The 19,155-nt window shown below is 37.7% G+C and overlaps 2 protein-coding genes across 4 annotated transcripts in view; one reads left to right on the top strand and one right to left on the bottom strand.

Annotated features, from left to right (window-relative positions):
- The window catches only part of PLAAT1 (phospholipase A and acyltransferase 1), a 717,153-nt gene that overhangs the window by 478,737 nt on the left and 219,261 nt on the right, over positions 1-19,155 (top strand). The gene's annotated exons all lie outside the window — the stretch shown is intronic.
- Positions 1-19,155, bottom strand: part of LOC128656360 (probable cation-transporting ATPase 13A5) — a 252,554-nt gene that overhangs the window by 141,763 nt on the left and 91,636 nt on the right. Inside the window, exons 10-12 of the mRNA XM_053710220.1 lie at positions 17,097-17,254; positions 4,066-4,254; positions 3,893-3,954 (exon numbers count right to left, since the gene is read on the bottom strand). Coding sequence (XP_053566195.1) covers positions 3,893-3,954; positions 4,066-4,254; positions 17,097-17,254 — 409 coding nt within the window. The remainder of the gene's footprint in view (positions 1-3,892; positions 3,955-4,065; positions 4,255-17,096; positions 17,255-19,155) is intronic.

Raw genomic sequence — 19,155 nt, 5'->3', positions numbered from 1 at the left:
ATAGTACCTAGCACACGCAGCACCTAGCCCACATAGAACCTAGCACACGCAGCACCTAGTACAGATAGTACCTAGCACACGCAGCACCTAGCACACATAGTACCTAGCACACGCAGCACCTAGCACACATAGTACCTAGCACACGCAGCACCTAGCCCACATAGAACCTAGCACACGCAGCACCTAGCACACATAGTACCTAGTACACATAGTACCTAGCACACATAGTACCTAGCACACGCAGCACCTAGTACACATAGTACCTAGCACAGGCAGCACCTAGCACACAGAGTACCTAGCACACGCAGCACCTAGCACACATAGTACCTAGCACACGCGGCACCTAGCACACATAGTACCTAGCACACACGGCACCTAGCACACATAGTACCTAGCACATGCAGCACCTTGCACACATAGTACCTAGCACACGCAGTACCTAGCACACACATAGTGCCTAGCACATGCAGCACCTAGCACACCTAGTACCTAGCGCACGCGGCACCTAGCACACATAGTACCTAGCACACGCAGCACCTAGCACACAAAGTACCTAGCACACACATAGTACCTAGCACACGCAACACCTAGCACACATAGTACCTAGCACACGCAGCACCTAGCACACGCAGCACCTAGCACACGCAGCACCTAGCACATGCAGCACCTACAGTACCCAACACACCCAATACCTAGCACAAACAGAGCCCAGCATATATAGCACCTAGCACACACTGCACCTATCATTTTACTCTATAGACTAGTCTATGTAGGATTTTTTAAAGTATGTGGAATATCTTAACAGACATTCAAACAATAAATATCTTAACAATAGGTTTGGGACTGAAGCCATCAATCCTAACTAGTAAGTGGCGTAACAGACTAAATACATCAGCAAACATATATATAATATAAATGTAGTTAGAAAAACTCAAATTTAAATAGCGTATATCATGTCTAAGCTATGTTGAGTGTGAAAGGCACTGGTGTTGGCAATATATGGGAGCTAGTATTTAAGGGAGAGTATACCTAAAAGCCTCACATGTTGTCAGATACAATATCGTCATAGTATGAGACTGTATAGAACTCCCTAAAAATATCATGACATACTAGCACATTGATACATGTGTTGTTGTAAACACAACCTGGGCAGTTAGACAGGAATATTTTACCATGTGAAGTCCTGCACAGCTACGTACCACAGGATATGAGTACAAGAACATGCCCCCAATAAGGATTAAGCTGTGGAGTAGACATCATACACAAGTTTATAGTAGGCAACAGTGTATTTTATATATAAGGTCCCCAGTTTTTAAGTACGCAGTGCCATATTACCCTATTCCCATCTTGCAGGCAGACATCTGCAAACTCAGTGACCCATGCTGCTGCAAAGATTGAGCAGGCTGAAGAAGCGTCTAAACAGAGGGACAACTCAAAGGTGCTGTACTAAGTTTTCTACAGTCCCAGAGTAGATTCTAAGTTCTAGAATTGTAGCAGTAGTCCGTCTCATTACTCGTGGTAGGAGTAAACACAAATTTTACATTGGAGTCAAGATAACCCCTCTCTACTCCGGAACACTCTCCCATCGCCACTACCAGTAGAAGATCATGGCACCCTCTGCAGTAGATGATGTGGGTTTTATTGTCTCTGTGTTGGAGGTTGGTGCAGAGGTGTTGCTTTCCTGTATCCGTAGTGATCTGTCGCTATAAAATCAGTGCAGGTGTTGTTGCACTATGGCGATACGACCTTGTCCCCTCCTATGGCTGTAATATTTTACCCACTCCTGCTGTTATGATGTTGTGGTTAGTAACAGCAGATGGTGTATTTGTGTTTTTTTTTTCCCCCTGTAAGGTTTAGCACTGTTTTTAAACACCTCTCAAAGATGTTGTTATTCCTTGGTGCGGATACTATGATAATGGCCCTGTGATGTGAACAGTCTGTTTCAATGGGGTGGCCAGGGGTATTGGGCAATGTGGAGTGTTATACGCTTACCCTGACTGCAGCGTTAGATCCTCGTAGTATGTTTATGCGGGCCCTACCTCTGCAGTGTCTCCTTCCAGAGGTCATAAAATGGCCGCCGTTCGCGCCAAGATTGTAAAAGAAGCGCGGTCTCTGTCACTGATTTCAATCCTTGAATCTCACGTCTCTTCAGTCAGCACCACCACTCACTACTACAGCACGGCTCTCTACTCAGTCAGTCCTTCAGGTTTCCACTGGGGGTGAGGTGGACGTATCGGGAATGGGTAGCCGGTAGTCGGGTTAATTCACTGTGCTCAGCCAGCTGCCTCCGATGTAGGGGTTTCCCTTAAGTCGCCTCCTTAAACTCTGTTGCTCCGGAGCGGATCCCGGACCCTCCGGAGCATTGCCGACAACAGTTTTATAACTTAGAGAGATATGGTTCCTAAAAATGCCTGCAATAAAGCCGCATCTTCACCCTAGTTTCAAAACAGGGCAGGAGTGTAGGCAAAAGATGAAGTGTTCTTCAGGCTGATGAATTTGCCCGTAAAATGAATAACCCTGGGCTCAAAATAGGGCATGAGTGTAGGCAATAGATGGAGTGCTCTTTAGGCTGGTAAATTTGCCCAACAAATTATATAAAATAAGCTTTTATCAAATATTTGGTTGGGAGCTCCATGTCTGCACGTCTGATCTGTGCTGCGTCTAGCTCCGCCCCCTGTAAAGTAACAATTTACATTACACCTTCAATGTAGTTGGCAATGCTGCGTTTAAAATTCCGCCAGTATCAGAGAAGCATTGCCTCCCACAGAGAAGAAAAGTAAGAAGCCTTTTGACGATATTGCATTCAAACAATTATTTCAGCCCTTTATAAAATGTCATGATTCATCTTGATTGCGTGACTGATTCCTTTTTAAAATATCTCTGTTATCACAATGCTTTTAACATCGGAGCCTGAATGTGGGACAAAATTGTGAGCGCAATCACTCTACCAAGAAAATAGTGAAACCTTATACTGACAGGAGGAAAATTACAGTGGTTGTCTTCTATGCAATTTACAAAACTGTATGTATCTACTCCACCTCAGTACTGTTGCTATTAATTGTGTTCACTCAGTAAGTGGACAGTAACCCCTTTTTTACAAAAAAGATAAATAATGGAAAAATATATAATTGTTGTATTAATATATATATATTTTTAAGATTTTACTTTTAATTGCACATTCTGGGTAATTATGCAAAATGTGCAGATGCAAATGGGATCCAAAAAATCGTCTAGGCTTTCCTTAAAAATGCCTAGACTGATGGTGAAATGCTGAGTGAGAAGAACTTTCTGTTGGAAAATGGAGATGGTAATTTGTCTTTAAATGGCTTCCTTTAAGGTTAAAGACATATGAAACCCAACATTTTTCTTTCATTGTTCATATAGAGAAAAAAAATATAAACATTCCAATTTACTTCTATTTTTTTAATTTGCTTAATTCTTCAGATATCCTATGTTGAAGAAATAGCAATGCACATGGGTGAGCCAATCACATGAGGCATCTATGTGCAGCCACCAATCAGCAGCTACTGGGCCTATTTAGATATGCTTTTCAACAAAGGATCAAGAAAATGAAGCAAATTAGATAATAGAAGTAAATTGGAAAGTTGTTTAAAATTGCGTGCTCTTTATAAATCATGAAAGAAAATGTGTGGTTCATGTCCCTTTACCAAGTGGAACACAATGTAACTAAAACTGATAAAAACAAGTGGATTTGCACCTGGCATACACTATAGAAATGGGAGTGTCATATGCAGCCACTTGCGTGCATTTTAGCAAATCTATTGTGTCCGTGGCAATAGTAATTTATGCTGGGCCATTTTCTATGGGTAGTAAATTAATTAATATCAATAAAAATAATCAATATAAGATTATTTTTTGAGATCAAACTTACCCTTTTCCTTGTGAAGGAACAATTCCCCATAAATCTAATCCATCTTCTGTTAAAGTACCTGTCTATATTTAAATAAATAACGGAACATAAATTAATCCTAAACATTGTAAAATAATACAAAACTGTTCATTGCATACATATTGTAATCATCACAGATAATATAAAAACATTACCTTGTCAAAACAGAAGAGGTTTAATTGGCCACACAGATTGATCCGCTGGGGGCTGATGCAAAAGATGCCCATCTTCTTTAAACGATGTTGTGAATACAGGAGATTGATGGATAAAGCAGGCGGCAAAGATACTGGAACAGCAACTGTTGCCATAATAAGGCACATCATTATTACATCCTTTGCAGGAGCCTAAATAAATGTTTTGGAATAAATATGTTACTATTTTTATGGCACATAATAATCAAACAACATAAAGCAAATTGTTTAGAATTCAGGGTTTTTCAGTTTCAGTCTCTAGGTCCCACCAGATTTCAGTATTAACTTGGATGAGATAAAAACAAGTTGGTAACCATGGTTCCTGAGTGAGTTTTAGTTCAAATATCTTTCAAATCTGGCCTGTTAGTGGGTCCTGAGGAGCAATATTGAAGAACAATGGTTTAGACAGTATGGGAACTCTATGGAGAGGAGTCTTTGTTTGTGCAAAAGGGAAAACATGGGCCATGGGATTAATCTGCTTTCAAGAATAGTCTAACTGCTCTCCCTTTGCTGCACACAGAGACATTCTCTGAACTCTTAACTTTGAATAAGTCAACATTCTAGCAGTAGCCATAAAAACTGCAGCTGCCAAATGTGTAACAATTTCTGCTTCTGAGAATACCTATATATGTTTTTCTAGAAAACAGGGAATATGAATAGACCATTCCGGTCGCCCATGGTGAGTAAAAATTCTTGCGGTCAAGAAAATATTCCATTTACCAGCCCGGCTGGCGATCTCACCATGGCAGCTTTGCATTATTTTTTTGGGGGGCAAAATATTGTGTCCTACCTTTTTTTTGCAAGCTTAATACTGCAGCCGCACTAATTTTTTACAGCAGCCCCTTAATACTATTTTGTGGTCCGTTGTTAGTGATGTCACGACAGGGCGCACTCTCACCTAGATTACGAGTTTTGTGTTAACAGGGGTGCGGTGCTAACGAGCAGTTTATGCTCACCACTCACTTACAGACAGCGCTGGTATTACGGGTATTTGCAAACCCAGCATTAACCGCAAAAAAGTGAGCGAAGAGCAAAATTTAGCTCCACATCTCACCTCAATACTAGCGCTGCTTACGGTAGCGGTGAGCAGGTAAAACGTGCTCATGCACGATTTCCCCATAGGAATCAATGGGGGAGAGCCAGCTGAAAAAAACACCTGCAAAAAAGCAGCGTAAAGCTCCTAACGCAGCCCCATTGCTTCCTATGGGGAAATACATTTTATGTCTACACCTAACACCCTAACATGAACCCCGAGTCTAAACACCCCTAATCTTACACTTATTAACCCCTAATCTGCCGCCCCAGACATCGCTGACACCTACATTATAATATTAACCCCTAATCTGCTGCTCCGGACACCGCCGCCACCTACGTTATACTTATGAACCCTTAATCTGATGCCCCAACATCGCAGAACCCTACATTATATTTATTAAAACCTAATCTGCGGCCCCAATGTCGCCGCAACCTAACTACATTTATTAAACCCTAATCTGCTGCCCACAACGTCGCCACCACTATAATAAACATATTAACCCCTAAACGGCCGCACTCCCGCATCGCAAACACTAGTTAAATATTATTAAGCCATAATCTGCCAGCCCTAACATCGCCGACACCTGCCTACATTTATTAACCCCTAATCTGGCGCCCCCAACGTCGCCGCCACTATATTAAATGTATTAACCCCTAAACCTAAGTCTAACCCTAAACCTAACCCCCCCTAACTGAAATATAATTTTAAAAAATCTAAATAAAATTACTATGATTAAATAAATTATTCCTATTGAAAACTAAATACTTACCTGTAAAATAAACCCTAAGATAGCTACAATAAAACTAATAGTTACATTGTATCTATCTTAGGGTTTATTTTTATTTTACAGGCAACTTTGTATTTATTTTAACTAGGTACAATAGTTATTAAATAGTTATTTACTATTTAATAACTACATAGTTAACATAAAGACACATTTACCTGTAAAATAAAACTAACCTATGTTACAATTACACCTAACACTACACTATAATGAAATTAATTACCTAAACTAAATACAATTAATTACAATTTAAATAAATTATCTAAAGTACGAAAAAAAACCCACTAAATTACAGAAAATAATAAAATAATTACAAGATTTTTAAACTAATTACCCCTACTCTAATCCCCCTAACAAAATAAAAAAGCCCCCCAAATAAAAAAAGCCCTACCCTACACTAAATTACAAATAGCCCTTAAAAGGGCCTTTTGCGGGGCATTGCACCAAAGTAATCAGCTCTTTTACCTGTAAAAAAAAATTACAAATACCCCCCAACATTAAAACCCACCACCCACACAACCAACCCTACTCTAAAACCTACCCAATCCCCCCTTAAAAAAACCTAACACTAACCCCTTGAAGATCACCCTACCTTGAGAAGTCGGCAGAAGTGGTCCTCCAGATGGGCAGAAGTGGTCCTCCAGACGGGCAGAAGTCTTCATCCAGGCGGCATCTTCTATCTTCATCCATCCGGCATGGAGCGGCTCCATCTTCAAGACATCCGACGCGGAGCATCCTCTTCAAGTGATGGCCGACTAAAGAATGAAGGTTCCTTTAAATGACGTCATCCAATAGAATGCATCAGCCAATAGGATTTTTTCTACCTTAATTCAGATTGGTAGGGTGATCTTCAAGGGGTTAGTGTTAGGTTTTTTAAAGGGGGATTGGGTGGGTTTTAGAGTAGGGTTGGTTGTGTGGGTGGTGGGTTTTAATGTTGGGGGGGTATTTGTACTTTTTTTTTTTTACAGGTAAAAGAGCTGATTACTTTGGGGAAATGCCCTGCAAAAGGCCCTTTTAAGGGCTCTTTGTAATTTAGTGTAGGGTAGGGCTTTTTTTATTTTGGGGGGGCTTTTTATTTTGTTAGGGTGATTAGAGTAGGTGTAATTAGTTTAAAATTCCTGTACTTATTTTATTATTTTCTGTAATTTAGTGTTTTTTTTTTCCGTACTTCAGATAATTTATTTAAATTGTAATTAATTGTATTTAGTTTAGGTAATTAATTTCATTATAGTGTAGTGTTAGGTGTAATTGTAACATAGGTTGGGTTTATTTGTCTTTATTTTAACTAGGTAGTTATTAAATAGTTAATAACTATTTAATAACTATTGTAACTAGTTAAAATAAATACAAAGTTGCCTGTAAAATAAAAATAAGCCCTAAGATAGATACAATGTAACTATTAGTTATATTGTAGCTATCTTAGGGTTTATTTTACAGGTATTTAGTTTTAAATAGGAATAATTTAGTTAATGATAGTAATTTCATTTAGATTTTTTTTAAATTATATTTCATTTAGGGGGGTTAGGTTTAGGGTTAGACTTAGGTTTAGGGGTTAATACATTTAATATAGTGGCTGCGACGTTGGGGTGGCAGATTAGGGGTTAATAAATGTAGGTAGGTGTCGGCAATGTTAGGGCAGGCAGATTATGGCTTAATAATATTTAACCAGTGTTTGTGATGCGGGAGTGCGGCGGTTTTGGGGTTAATATGTTTATTATAGTGGCGGCGATGTCCGGTTCGGCAGATTAGGGGTTAAAACATTTTTTTAGTGTTTGCGATGTGGGGGGCCTCGGTTTAGGGGTTAATAGGTAGTTTATGGGTGTTAGTGTACTTTTTAGCACTTTAGTTAAGAGTTTTATGCTACGGCATTGTAGTGTAAAACTCTTAACTACTGACTTTTAAATGCGGTATCAGTCTTGACAGGAGAGGGTGTATCTCTCACTTTTTGTCAGACTCATAATACCGGCGCTAGGCAAGTCCCATTGAAGATACGCAATTGACGTAAGTGGATTTGCGATATTTCCGAGTCTGGCCAAAAAAATGAGCGCTACACCTGTACCAACGGGCGTTAAAAAGCAGCGTTGGGACCTCTCAATGCGGCTTTTTAACCCTAACGCACAACTCGTAATCTAGCCGTATATTTTTTGGGAGCATACGCACTTTTATTTGGGAGCATTGATATAAGCTTATGTTCCGGATCGGATTGATGTCACAGCAAACACCCTCGTTAACGGCAGACGCTTTATGTTTTGTGGTGCACAATACTAAGTACCTTGTTAGCGATGTTGCAGCTGATGCACAATTTTGTATGGGCTACAATACCAGCGGAAATAATTAAAGAAAGTGCTGCTCAGGTTTGCATTACTCTATATTTTTCTGACATACCGACCATGCTTCTGGAAGTTACCAAAACAATGTCACAGCATACGCACTATTTTTTTGAGCGCAGAATACCGTCAGCAGATACTGCTGCTCAGGTTTACTTTAATCTATATTTTGCAGACTTACTGATAATTCCTGTTCCATATCAAGGTAATGGTTATATGATGCAGCGCTATCTTAATAATGTCAGTGAACCGTCAAAGAAGAAGAAGAAGGTAGATGATGCAGAAAAGAGAGAAAGGGACAGACAATATGAAAAGGAAAAGAGAGAGAGAGACAATTCAAAGACAGCTGGATGATTAATGGGGGGAAAAGAGAGAGTGGCTTGTGTACAACAGCTCAAAACAGGTTATGCTATGTAGTGTATGCCAGGCATTTTCAAACAAACGGAATGCATTTGTGGAAGGTACCAGCACAATGAAACTTGAAAGTATTCGATCAAATGAGCTTTCATCAGGGCATCTGTGGAGTGTCCATTGTGAGTCAAACCGAAAATTAAAGCAGACTGAAACACCAGCTGGACAGGCAATCGCTACCATGACAAAGGCACAGAGAAACTAAAACTACTGTTTTGCAACGCTCATCTCCTTGCCATTAAATCAAGGCCATTGCTTCCTATGGGGAAATACATTTTATGTCTACACCTAACACCCTAACATGAACCCCGAGTCTAAACACCCCTAATAGTTACATTGTATCTATCTTAGGGTTTATTTTTATTTTACAGGCAACTTTGTATTTATTTTAACAAGGTACAATAGTTATTAAATAGTTATTTACTATTTAATAACTACATAGTTAACATAAAGACACATTTACCTGTAAAATAAAACTAACCTATGTTACAATTACACCTAACACTACACTATAATGAAATTAATTACCTAAACTAAATACAATTAATTACAATTTAAATAAATTATCTAAAGTACGAAAAAAAACCCACTAAATTACAGAAAATAATAAAATAATTACAAGATTTTTAAACTAATTACCCCTACTCTAATCCCCCTAACAAAATAAAAAAGCCCCCCAAATAAAAAAAGCCCTACCCTACACTAAATTACAAATAGCCCTTAAAAGGGCCTTTTGCGGGGCATTGCACCAAAGTAATCAGCTCTTTTACCTGTAAAAAAAAATTACAAATACCCCCCAACATTAAAACCCACCACCCACACAACCAACCCTACTCTAAAACCTACCCAATCCCCCCTTAAAAAAACCTAACACTAACCCCTTGAAGATCACCCTACCTTGAGAAGTCGGCAGAAGTGGTCCTCCAGATGGGCAGAAGTGGTCCTCCAGACGGGCAGAAGTCTTCATCCAGGCGGCATCTTCTATCTTCATCCATCCGGCATGGAGCGGCTCCATCTTCAAGACATCCGACGCGGAGCATCCTCTTCAAGTGATGGCCGACTAAAGAATGAAGGTTCCTTTAAATGACGTCATCCAATAGAATGCATCAGCCAATAGGATTTTTTCTACCTTAATTCAGATTGGTAGGGTGATCTTCAAGGGGTTAGTGTTAGGTTTTTTAAAGGGGGATTGGGTGGGTTTTAGAGTAGGGTTGGTTGTGTGGGTGGTGGGTTTTAATGTTGGGGGGGTATTTGTACTTTTTTTTTTTTACAGGTAAAAGAGCTGATTACTTTGGGGAAATGCCCTGCAAAAGGCCCTTTTAAGGGCTCTTTGTAATTTAGTGTAGGGTAGGGCTTTTTTTATTTTGGGGGGCTTTTTATTTTGTTAGGGTGATTAGAGTAGGTGTAATTAGTTTAAAATTCCTGTACTTATTTTATTATTTTCTGTAATTTAGTGTTTTTTTTTCCGTACTTCAGATAATTTATTTAAATTGTAATTAATTGTATTTAGTTTAGGTAATTAATTTCATTATAGTGTAGTGTTAGGTGTAATTGTAACATAGGTTGGGTTTATTTGTCTTTATTTTAACTAGGTAGTTATTAAATAGTTAATAACTATTTAATAACTATTGTAACTAGTTAAAATAAATACAAAGTTGCCTGTAAAATAAAAATAAGCCCTAAGATAGATACAATGTAACTATTAGTTATATTGTAGCTATCTTAGGGTTTATTTTACAGGTATTTAGTTTTAAATAGGAATAATTTAGTTAATGATAGTAATTTCATTTAGATTTTTTTTAAATTATATTTCATTTAGGGGGGTTAGGTTTAGGGTTAGACTTAGGTTTAGGGGTTAATACATTTAATATAGTGGCTGCGACGTTGGGGTGGCAGATTAGGGGTTAATAAATGTAGGTAGGTGTCGGCAATGTTAGGGCAGGCAGATTATGGCTTAATAATATTTAACCAGTGTTTGTGATGCGGGAGTGCGGCGGTTTAGGGGTTAATATGTTTATTATAGTGGCGGCGATGTCCGGTTCGGCAGATTAGGGGTTAAAACATTTTTTTAGTGTTTGCGATGTGGGGGGCCTCGGTTTAGGGGTTAATAGGTAGTTTATGGGTGTTAGTGTACTTTTTAGCACTTTAGTTAAGAGTTTTATGCTACGGCATTGTAGTGTAAAACTCTTAACTACTGACTTTTAAATGCGGTATCAGTCTTGACAGGAGAGGGTGTATCGCTCACTTTTTGTCAGACTCATAATACCGGCGCTATGCAAGTCCCATTGAAGATACGCAATTGACGTAAGTGGATTTGCGATATTTCCGAGTCTGGCCAAAAAAATGAGCGCTACACCTGTACCAACGGGCGTTAAAAAGCAGCGTTGGGACCTCTCAATGCGGCTTTTTAACCCTAACGCACAACTCGTAATCTAGCCGTATATTTTTTGGGAGCATACGCACTTTTATTTGGGAGCATTGATATAAGCTTATGTTCCGGATCGGATTGATGTCACAGCAAACACCCTCGTTAACGGCAGACGCTTTATGTTTTGTGGTGCACAATACTAAGTACCTTGTTAGCGATGTTGCAGCTGATGCACAATTTTGTATGGGCTACAATACCAGCGGAAATAATTAAAGAAAGTGCTGCTCAGGTTTGCATTACTCTATATTTTTCTGACATACCGACCATGCTTCTGGAAGTTACCAAAACAATGTCACAGCATACGCACTATTTTTTTGAGCGCAGAATACCGTCAGCAGATACTGCTGCTCAGGTTTACTTTAATCTATATTTTGCAGACTTACTGATAATTCCTGTTCCATATCAAGGTAATGGTTATATGATGCAGCGCTATCTTAATAATGTCAGTGAACCGTCAAAGAAGAAGAAGAAGGTAGATGATGCAGAAAAGAGAGAAAGGGACAGACAGCATGAAAAGGAAAAGAGAGAGAGAGAGACAATTCAAAGACAGCTGGATGATTAATGGGGGGAAAAGAGAGAGTGGCTTGTGTACAACAGCTCAAAACAGGTTATGCTATGTAGTGTATGCCAGGCATTTTCAAACAAACGGAATGCATTTGTGGAAGGTACCAGCACAATGAAACTTGAAAGTATTCGATCAAATGAGCTTTCATCAGGGCATCTGTGGAGTGTCCATTGTGAGTCAAACCGAAAATTAAAGCAGACTGAAACACCAGCTGGACAGGCAATCGCTACCATGACAAAGGCACAGAGAAACTAAAACTACTGTTTTGCAACGCTCATCTCCTTGCCATTAAATCAAGGCCTTTCTCTAACTTTCCAGATTATGCAAGTAAGTGTCTGCTTTTATTGTATACATTGTGTTTGGCTTTTCCCTAACTGTCTGCTTAGTTTATATTACTTTCTGTCCAAAATTGTAATTTTTATCTCTATTTTGTTTCTACAGACTTGACAAAATGAAGGGTTTGGATGTGGGAGATACCTATCTTAATGCCATATCAGCACGGTCATTTGTACACTTTATTGCACAGGAAGAAAGAAAACATACAAAAACAAAATATGCAGCTGCCAAGTTTTTGTGTGATCGTTCAGTGCAGTGATTGAGGAAGAAATTATTTATGTCAGATTTGCAGTAGAAGGCAAGTTACATACAAGATTTATGGCTTTGCAGTCAGTTGAAAAGGCTGATGCTGAAACAATTTCTCAGGCAATAAATGCTGCACTTACACAACACCTTGACCAGTCGTGGAAGGAGAAACTAGTTGCAATAGCCACTGATGGAGTAGCAGTGATGCTGGGGAAAAAATGGAGGAGTTGTGCAGAAATGACAAGGACAGAGAAAGCATGTTGTTGCAATTCACTGCATGAGTCACCGCATGGAGCTCAGTGTCAGGGACACAGCAGCCAATAATGAGAGTAATCAGAAGTTAAAGGATCTACTCTACTAGGGTTATATTTATTTTATCACAAGTCAGCACTCAACCGTGCAAATCTTAAGAACAGCTATGCTTCTTTGAAAATGAGGACACTATTGCCTACACAAGCAGATGAGCATGATGGGTAGGCCACTTCTGGCGTGCACTTGACCATTTCCACAAAGGTTACAAAGCAATGGTGTCCCTTCCCTCTGCTCTCTCTTTCGCTATCTCTCCAGCTCTCTTTTCTCCCCATGTGTCTGAAGCCCCTTTTCTATCCCTCCATTTCACCCTCCCCACTCCGGTTCCAACCTCTCTGTTCCTTTCCCCCTACCTCTAAATCCTTTTATCTCTCCTGTGCTGCTCTCCTTCACTCTCTCTCTCTGCCTCTTTCTCTGGTTCTCCCTCCCTCTCTCACTCTCAAAATTGAGAAACCAAAATATCCAAGAGAGAGAGAGAGAGAGAGAGAGAGAATAAAAAGGAGAGATAAGCAGGGCAATTATTTCTATGTCCAATCTGCTGATGCAAAAGGTGTGAGAGGAGAACAGCAAGCAAAGGCCAGATGCTTTTACAGAGCTGCTACAAGTCTGTCAATGGTCCAGTACGCTTGCTTCATGTATAATGTGCTTTTACAGCTATGTAACTTGTCCAACACTCTTCAGAACCGAAATGCAAGTGTTGCAGTTGTCAACAACAGTTTGGAAGTGACAAAAAAATACTGAATGCTCTGAAAGAGAGGTATGTACTTTTTTGTTTTGTTCTATAAGAGGTTTTGATCTTATGTTCATATATGTTCCAGGCCTGTACCTGGGTCACTTCTTCATTCTATTCAGTATGACGAAGAAGGCACAGCTAGGTTTGAAGGAGTTAAGTTGAAAGGAAAGAATGATACCTTCAAGAAGCAATACAAATATTGGAAGCAATACAGTCCAGCTTTGAAGATCACTTTGAACACATTATAGAAGGAGTTCTTCAGGCAACATCGGTGACATCCTTCAAAACATGGTCTCACAAAAAAAACTCAGAAGGTATTTTTACATTTCAAATTTAATTAGAGATTTTCTCAAATGTAAAATACTATTGGGACATATTAAACAAAATATATTATTGAATTAACATTTTTGTTTATTATGTCCTAATTAGTATAGTTTAGTTTTAGCAGAACAAAAAATATGCATCAAACATTTTTGCAAGGATTTTTTGTTTTCATTCTTCAAGACTTTGGCAATGAAGACATTGGAACTCTGATCAGTCAGTTTCAACCAGTACTAGAGGCACAGGGCGTTAGTTGTAGGAAAATAGAGAATGAATGGACAGTTCTTAAGACTAGTTTATATAACAAGAATGACTGGGAGAAGAAGCTGAAAATTGTCACCTGGCCTGAACTCAACAGAGAATTTGGAGATAAATGTGGCCATCTTCTGAGTTTGATGGACTTGATCCTAACTTTGCCAATCAGCACTTAAGAATGTGAAAGAGGCTTTTCCAACTGACAATCCTCCCTCATAACTTCAAAATTGGCACCAGTAGATCAATTTGATCCAAGTGACACAGTAATGCAATGGGCAACGGCAGGGCCACGAAAGAGAAATGTCACATACAAAAGGTCTACAAATGAAACATAAAATTTTCATTTGTAATTGCTGAGGTTGCAGAGGTTCCAATCCCTTTTGATCACCTTGAATGATAAGGGGCAAGCAGAAGAATTTGAGGTGTCAAGACTTAATGAGGTTTATGATTGTGAGTTTAACTTCCCAGAGTAGTTTGACTCAGAGTGACATCTGTTAACAGTTTCAACCATGTTTCATGTGCAGCATAAATCAGGTACTTTCTGTATTGACTTCAATACAATGACTGAGGCTCAGTTACTAATTTTATTTTCAATATTTGCTTAAAATATATCAATACTAGTTAACTAAAAGTCTAATTTTGCACTATTCTGTAGTTCAATGATTGTATAATTGGACCAATGTCAGGAATGTATACAAAAATAAAGAATACAAGTTTGTGAGATTATAACTACAATGTGTACTTTGTCATTTTTAATGTATAATGTACACACATGCAGATACGCATGGGTGAGTAAATTTTCTTGCGGGCTGGTAACTTTTTTCAGTTACTCGTCCAGTGGGCGAGTTCATTTTTTGGGTAATCATAGGCCCTGAGAAAGGATACCAAGATATTGGAGCCAATTAGATCATTGAAGTAAACTGGAAAGTTTGAATCATAAAAATCTAATTTTGTTTGACTTTATTGTCCCTTTAAAGAGAGACAGTCCACTTGATTTTTTTTTATTGCTTAAAAAGATAGATAATGCCTTTACTACTCATTCCCCAGCTTTTCACAACCAACATTGTTATATTAATATACTTTGAACCTTTAAACCTCTATATTTCTAAGTCTCTGCAGGCCGCCTCTTATCTCAGTGCATGTTTTCAGCTTTTCACAACCAGACAGTGCTAGATCATGTTTGCCACATAGATAACTATGTGCTCAACCCTGTCAAGTTATTTATGAAGCAGCACTAAATGGCTGAAATGAAAGTTTGTAAATAGCACTGAGATAAGGGGGCAGTCTGCAGAGGCTTAGATACAAGGTAATCACAGAGGTAAAAAGTGTATCAATATAAAAATGTTTGTTATGCAAAACTGGGGAATGGGTAATAAAGGAATTATCCATCTTTTCAAACAATAAATATTTTCAGGTAGACTGTCCCTTTAAACACAGGACACCAGTGAGTGATTTTCATCCTGTCTGCCATGAGGCAGCATATAAATGTATGGCTATATTAAACAAATAAATAAAAATACAGCTATGTGTGGATTTTTAGAAGAAAAAAAACACAATGCAAAATAATACAGATTTTCAACTTTAACTCCAGTTTTGGTCTTATATTAGAGTTTTTTTCTGTTTGATAAACAAACGTAGTAATAGGCCTGGAAATATGAAAACTTTTAAGTATCATTTAACTGATGGTTACTCATGCTCACTAGAAAAGAAAGCAAAATTCAGTTATATAAACAGGCTTACCTTTTTTATTTACTGATGTTGAAAGTCAATGTGGACTTTATTGAATTTGTAAGTTATACAGATATGCTTTTTTTTTTACATTATACTTTACATCAAATTTTAAGTTGCTGACCAGATAATTTGATTTTCTTATAGTTAATTTCAAATTCATGAGGTATGCTGTGCAACAAATTTGATTTCCCTGAATACACTGGAGTTACCTTTGACATCTGATAAATGAGTAATTATGAACATGAGGTCAGAAGAGATTGACTGACTAACCAACAGTACAATGTTAAAATTAACTTAGTTGGCCCATAAAAGTAGATTAATATACTCTAGAGAGGGATCAGTGAGAACCAACACTTGCAAATAGAATTACAACTCAGATAATATAGTTGTTTGTATAACTTTATCCACTTGGCTTTAACCCACTGATGATTTTCATATAGCTTTATCAAACTAAAAAAAATAACACTAGGGAAAACAAGTAGCAAAAACACTTATGACTATGCATTATTGTTCTTAATACAGTCTTTTACAGATATCATTTTTTTACACGGGTGGTATTTATTTTCATGCCCCAGTAAAGCCACAGATTTTCTTGCAACTCTAAAAATGAAAGGGACAGTCAACTCTAAAAATGTAATTGTTTAAAAAGATAGATAATCTCTTTATTACCCATTCCCCAGTTTTTCAAAACCAACCATGTTATATTAATATACTGTTTACCTCTGTGATTACCTTGTATCTAAGCATCTTCTGACAGCCCCCTAATCACATGGCTATTTATTTACTATTTATTGCCTTGTATTTTATCCAATGAGTGCAGTGTCATGCGCAACCCACGGATGTGAGCACAATGTCATCTATATGGCTCACATAAACTAGCACTCCCCTGTTGTGAAAAGCTAATAAAAAGGCATGTGATAAGAGACTGTCTTAAGTGGCTTAGAAACAGGCAGAAATATAGAGGTTTAAAGGTTATAAAGTATATTAATATAACATTGTTGGTTGTGCAAAACTAGGGAATGGGTAGTAAAGGCATTATCTATCTTTTTAAACAATAACAATTGTGGTGTTGACTGTCCCTTTAAATTTAAACAGCAGTATAGAAGCTGTTTGTTAACATCATTGAATATATTTTGTGTTAAAACAAAGAAACATAAATGTCATAATTAGCAGATATAAAATGAAGATGTCATAATTAGCAGATATAAAATGAAGATGATTAAATGGACTTACTGCTCATGGCCTTGGCATAAATACTCAAGGAGAGCTCATTTACAGAATCTTTTTGAACACACATCTCTTGGATGGAAATTGAACCATAAGTTACTAATTTGCCTTCTTTATAAACACAAAAGCTAAGACAGTGATGAATTAATTATATCAAAGTTTGTGTGAATGTGTATTTAAGCATATTTTAATAACAATAATGATGATGATGATGATGATGATATTTTAAGGTTTACAGTGGCTGCAAAAAAATAATAATTTATATATATATTACATATGTACTTACTCCAGCCAGGACGTAAACTGTGGTTGTATAAATAGCTCCTATGAAGGAAAGTATTATAAGGCCAATAATGATCTTGAAGGCATCTCTGTGAAGTTTAAAGTTTATTGGTTTTGGATAAAGAATTGTTTTCACAAGGTCACCTTTTGTAGTGTTGAAACCTGTATTAAACAAGCAAAAAACAAAACGTAAATAACTTGCATACATGTTAGTGTCTTTCCCTAAAAAACAAACTGGGAGTTCCTAGCCATTCTTCTTAAGCCTTGGGACCATGTGTCGATTTGTGACATATTTTTTTAAAGGGACTCATTACTCATGTTTGTTTCTTTCATGTATATGAAACAGCAGCAATTAAACAGATTAACAGATTTTTGCTTTAAAAAAGTAGCAGAACATCAGAATTGGTATCCTAAGTGACTGTCATGGCTTGGGTACATGCATTCTGTAAAATGTCAGTACAACCTTGAATTCTTTAGTTGCGATAGACCTTACCTGTCTTATTACCCCAGATGTGTACCCCTAATTTGCAAGGTTTAATAAATACTTCTGTCTAAAAGGTGAAACATCTATTGTTAGTTAAAGGGACATGAACCTGTAATCTTCCTTTTCTTGTTTTTCTTAATACTGGTGTTTTGCAGGTTTGTGTACTCTCTCCACTGTTTTATTCCCTTTACACTAATGATTGCACTTCTACGAGTGGGTCTGTTAAACTATTTAAGTTTGCAGAGGATACTAGAGATTGTATAGTGGAAATAATTCATTCTTACAGATTCTTGGGTAACATGACCATAATAGGATAGTAACATCTTCATGATAATCAAGAAGTCTCAGCGATTCTTATATATTCTAAGGCAATTTGGCTTTTCTCAAAGATTGTTGGTTTGCTTTTATTTAGCTGCTATTGAACTGGTTTTATTTCAGTTTGGTATGGCCTTGCTACTCTTCTTTTCAAGAATAAACAAAAAAGGAGGGGAAATATTATCAGACTCTTCCCACCCTGGTCATTATCTTTTGAATTGTTTCTCCGCTTACCATAGGGAGTTTTAAAAACCTTGACAAATAGTTTTTAATAGCTTTTTTCCCCATGTTATAAATGTTGCAAATCTTTTTCGCTTATTTCATTTTGATTTTTTTTCAAGTATGCACATAATTGCATAAAATATATTTTATATTTAAACACATTTAAACATATGTTTCATTAGTGCGTTTTTTTCTCACATTGCATGCAATTGCATGGAGGGCACTATTATACCAAATGGATTTTAGAATAATGTTTTTTCTTTTTTAATAACATGTTTTTTCCCTTTTAACCCTTTGAGTGCTAAGCACTTTCCCACCTAGGTGCTAAGGTTTTTTCAAAAAGGGTTTTTTATTTTATATTTTTAAAAATATTTTTTTTTTACTTTTTTTTAATTTATTTCAGATCCCAAGACTTACAATGTTGGAAAGGTTAGGTGATTACCTTTCCAACGGTGGGTTTTGGGGGTCTGTAGCTGCTTAGATGTCTGAGATACAAGCTTCTAAGCAGCATGCCCCCTGCTCCTATATTTAACACTGTTAAGGTTAAATAAAGTTGCGTGGTGACGTCATCATGTTATTGCGCGTGACGTCACCACGCAAAACGGGAAGCCCCGGCGATGCCTGTCATTATGCAGCACTGATTGCCGGGGTAGGAGCGGGTGGGAGCCCCCAGATCTCCCTCAAGTTGGGAGAGTGCTAGTGATGGCTCTGAGCCGTCATTAGCACCAGAGTGGGAAACTCTGTGACGACTTAGAGCCGTCATTAGCACTCAAGGGGTTAATATTAATAGTATAGTTTTTCCATATTTTTTAATTTGACACTTGATACTTCTCTTAAACCAAGAAAAAATCCTTGAATATTTTTATAATTGGCAAATAAATTATTCTATTCTATTCATGATTCAGATAGAGCATACAGTTTTAAACAGCTTTCTGCATGCACATGTCTGGAGCACGATATGGCAGCAGTCTTGCAAGAATGTTATTCATTTGCAAGGGCACTAGATGGCCGCACTATTTCCTGTCATGTAGTGCTTCAGGAA

The sequence above is a fragment of the Bombina bombina genome, chromosome 4 (assembly GCF_027579735.1).
Source record: "Bombina bombina isolate aBomBom1 chromosome 4, aBomBom1.pri, whole genome shotgun sequence".
Lineage (NCBI taxonomy): Eukaryota > Metazoa > Chordata > Amphibia > Anura > Bombinatoridae > Bombina > Bombina bombina.
Note: the sequence above shows the minus strand (reverse complement) of the source record. Positions and strands in the feature narration are given on the sequence as shown.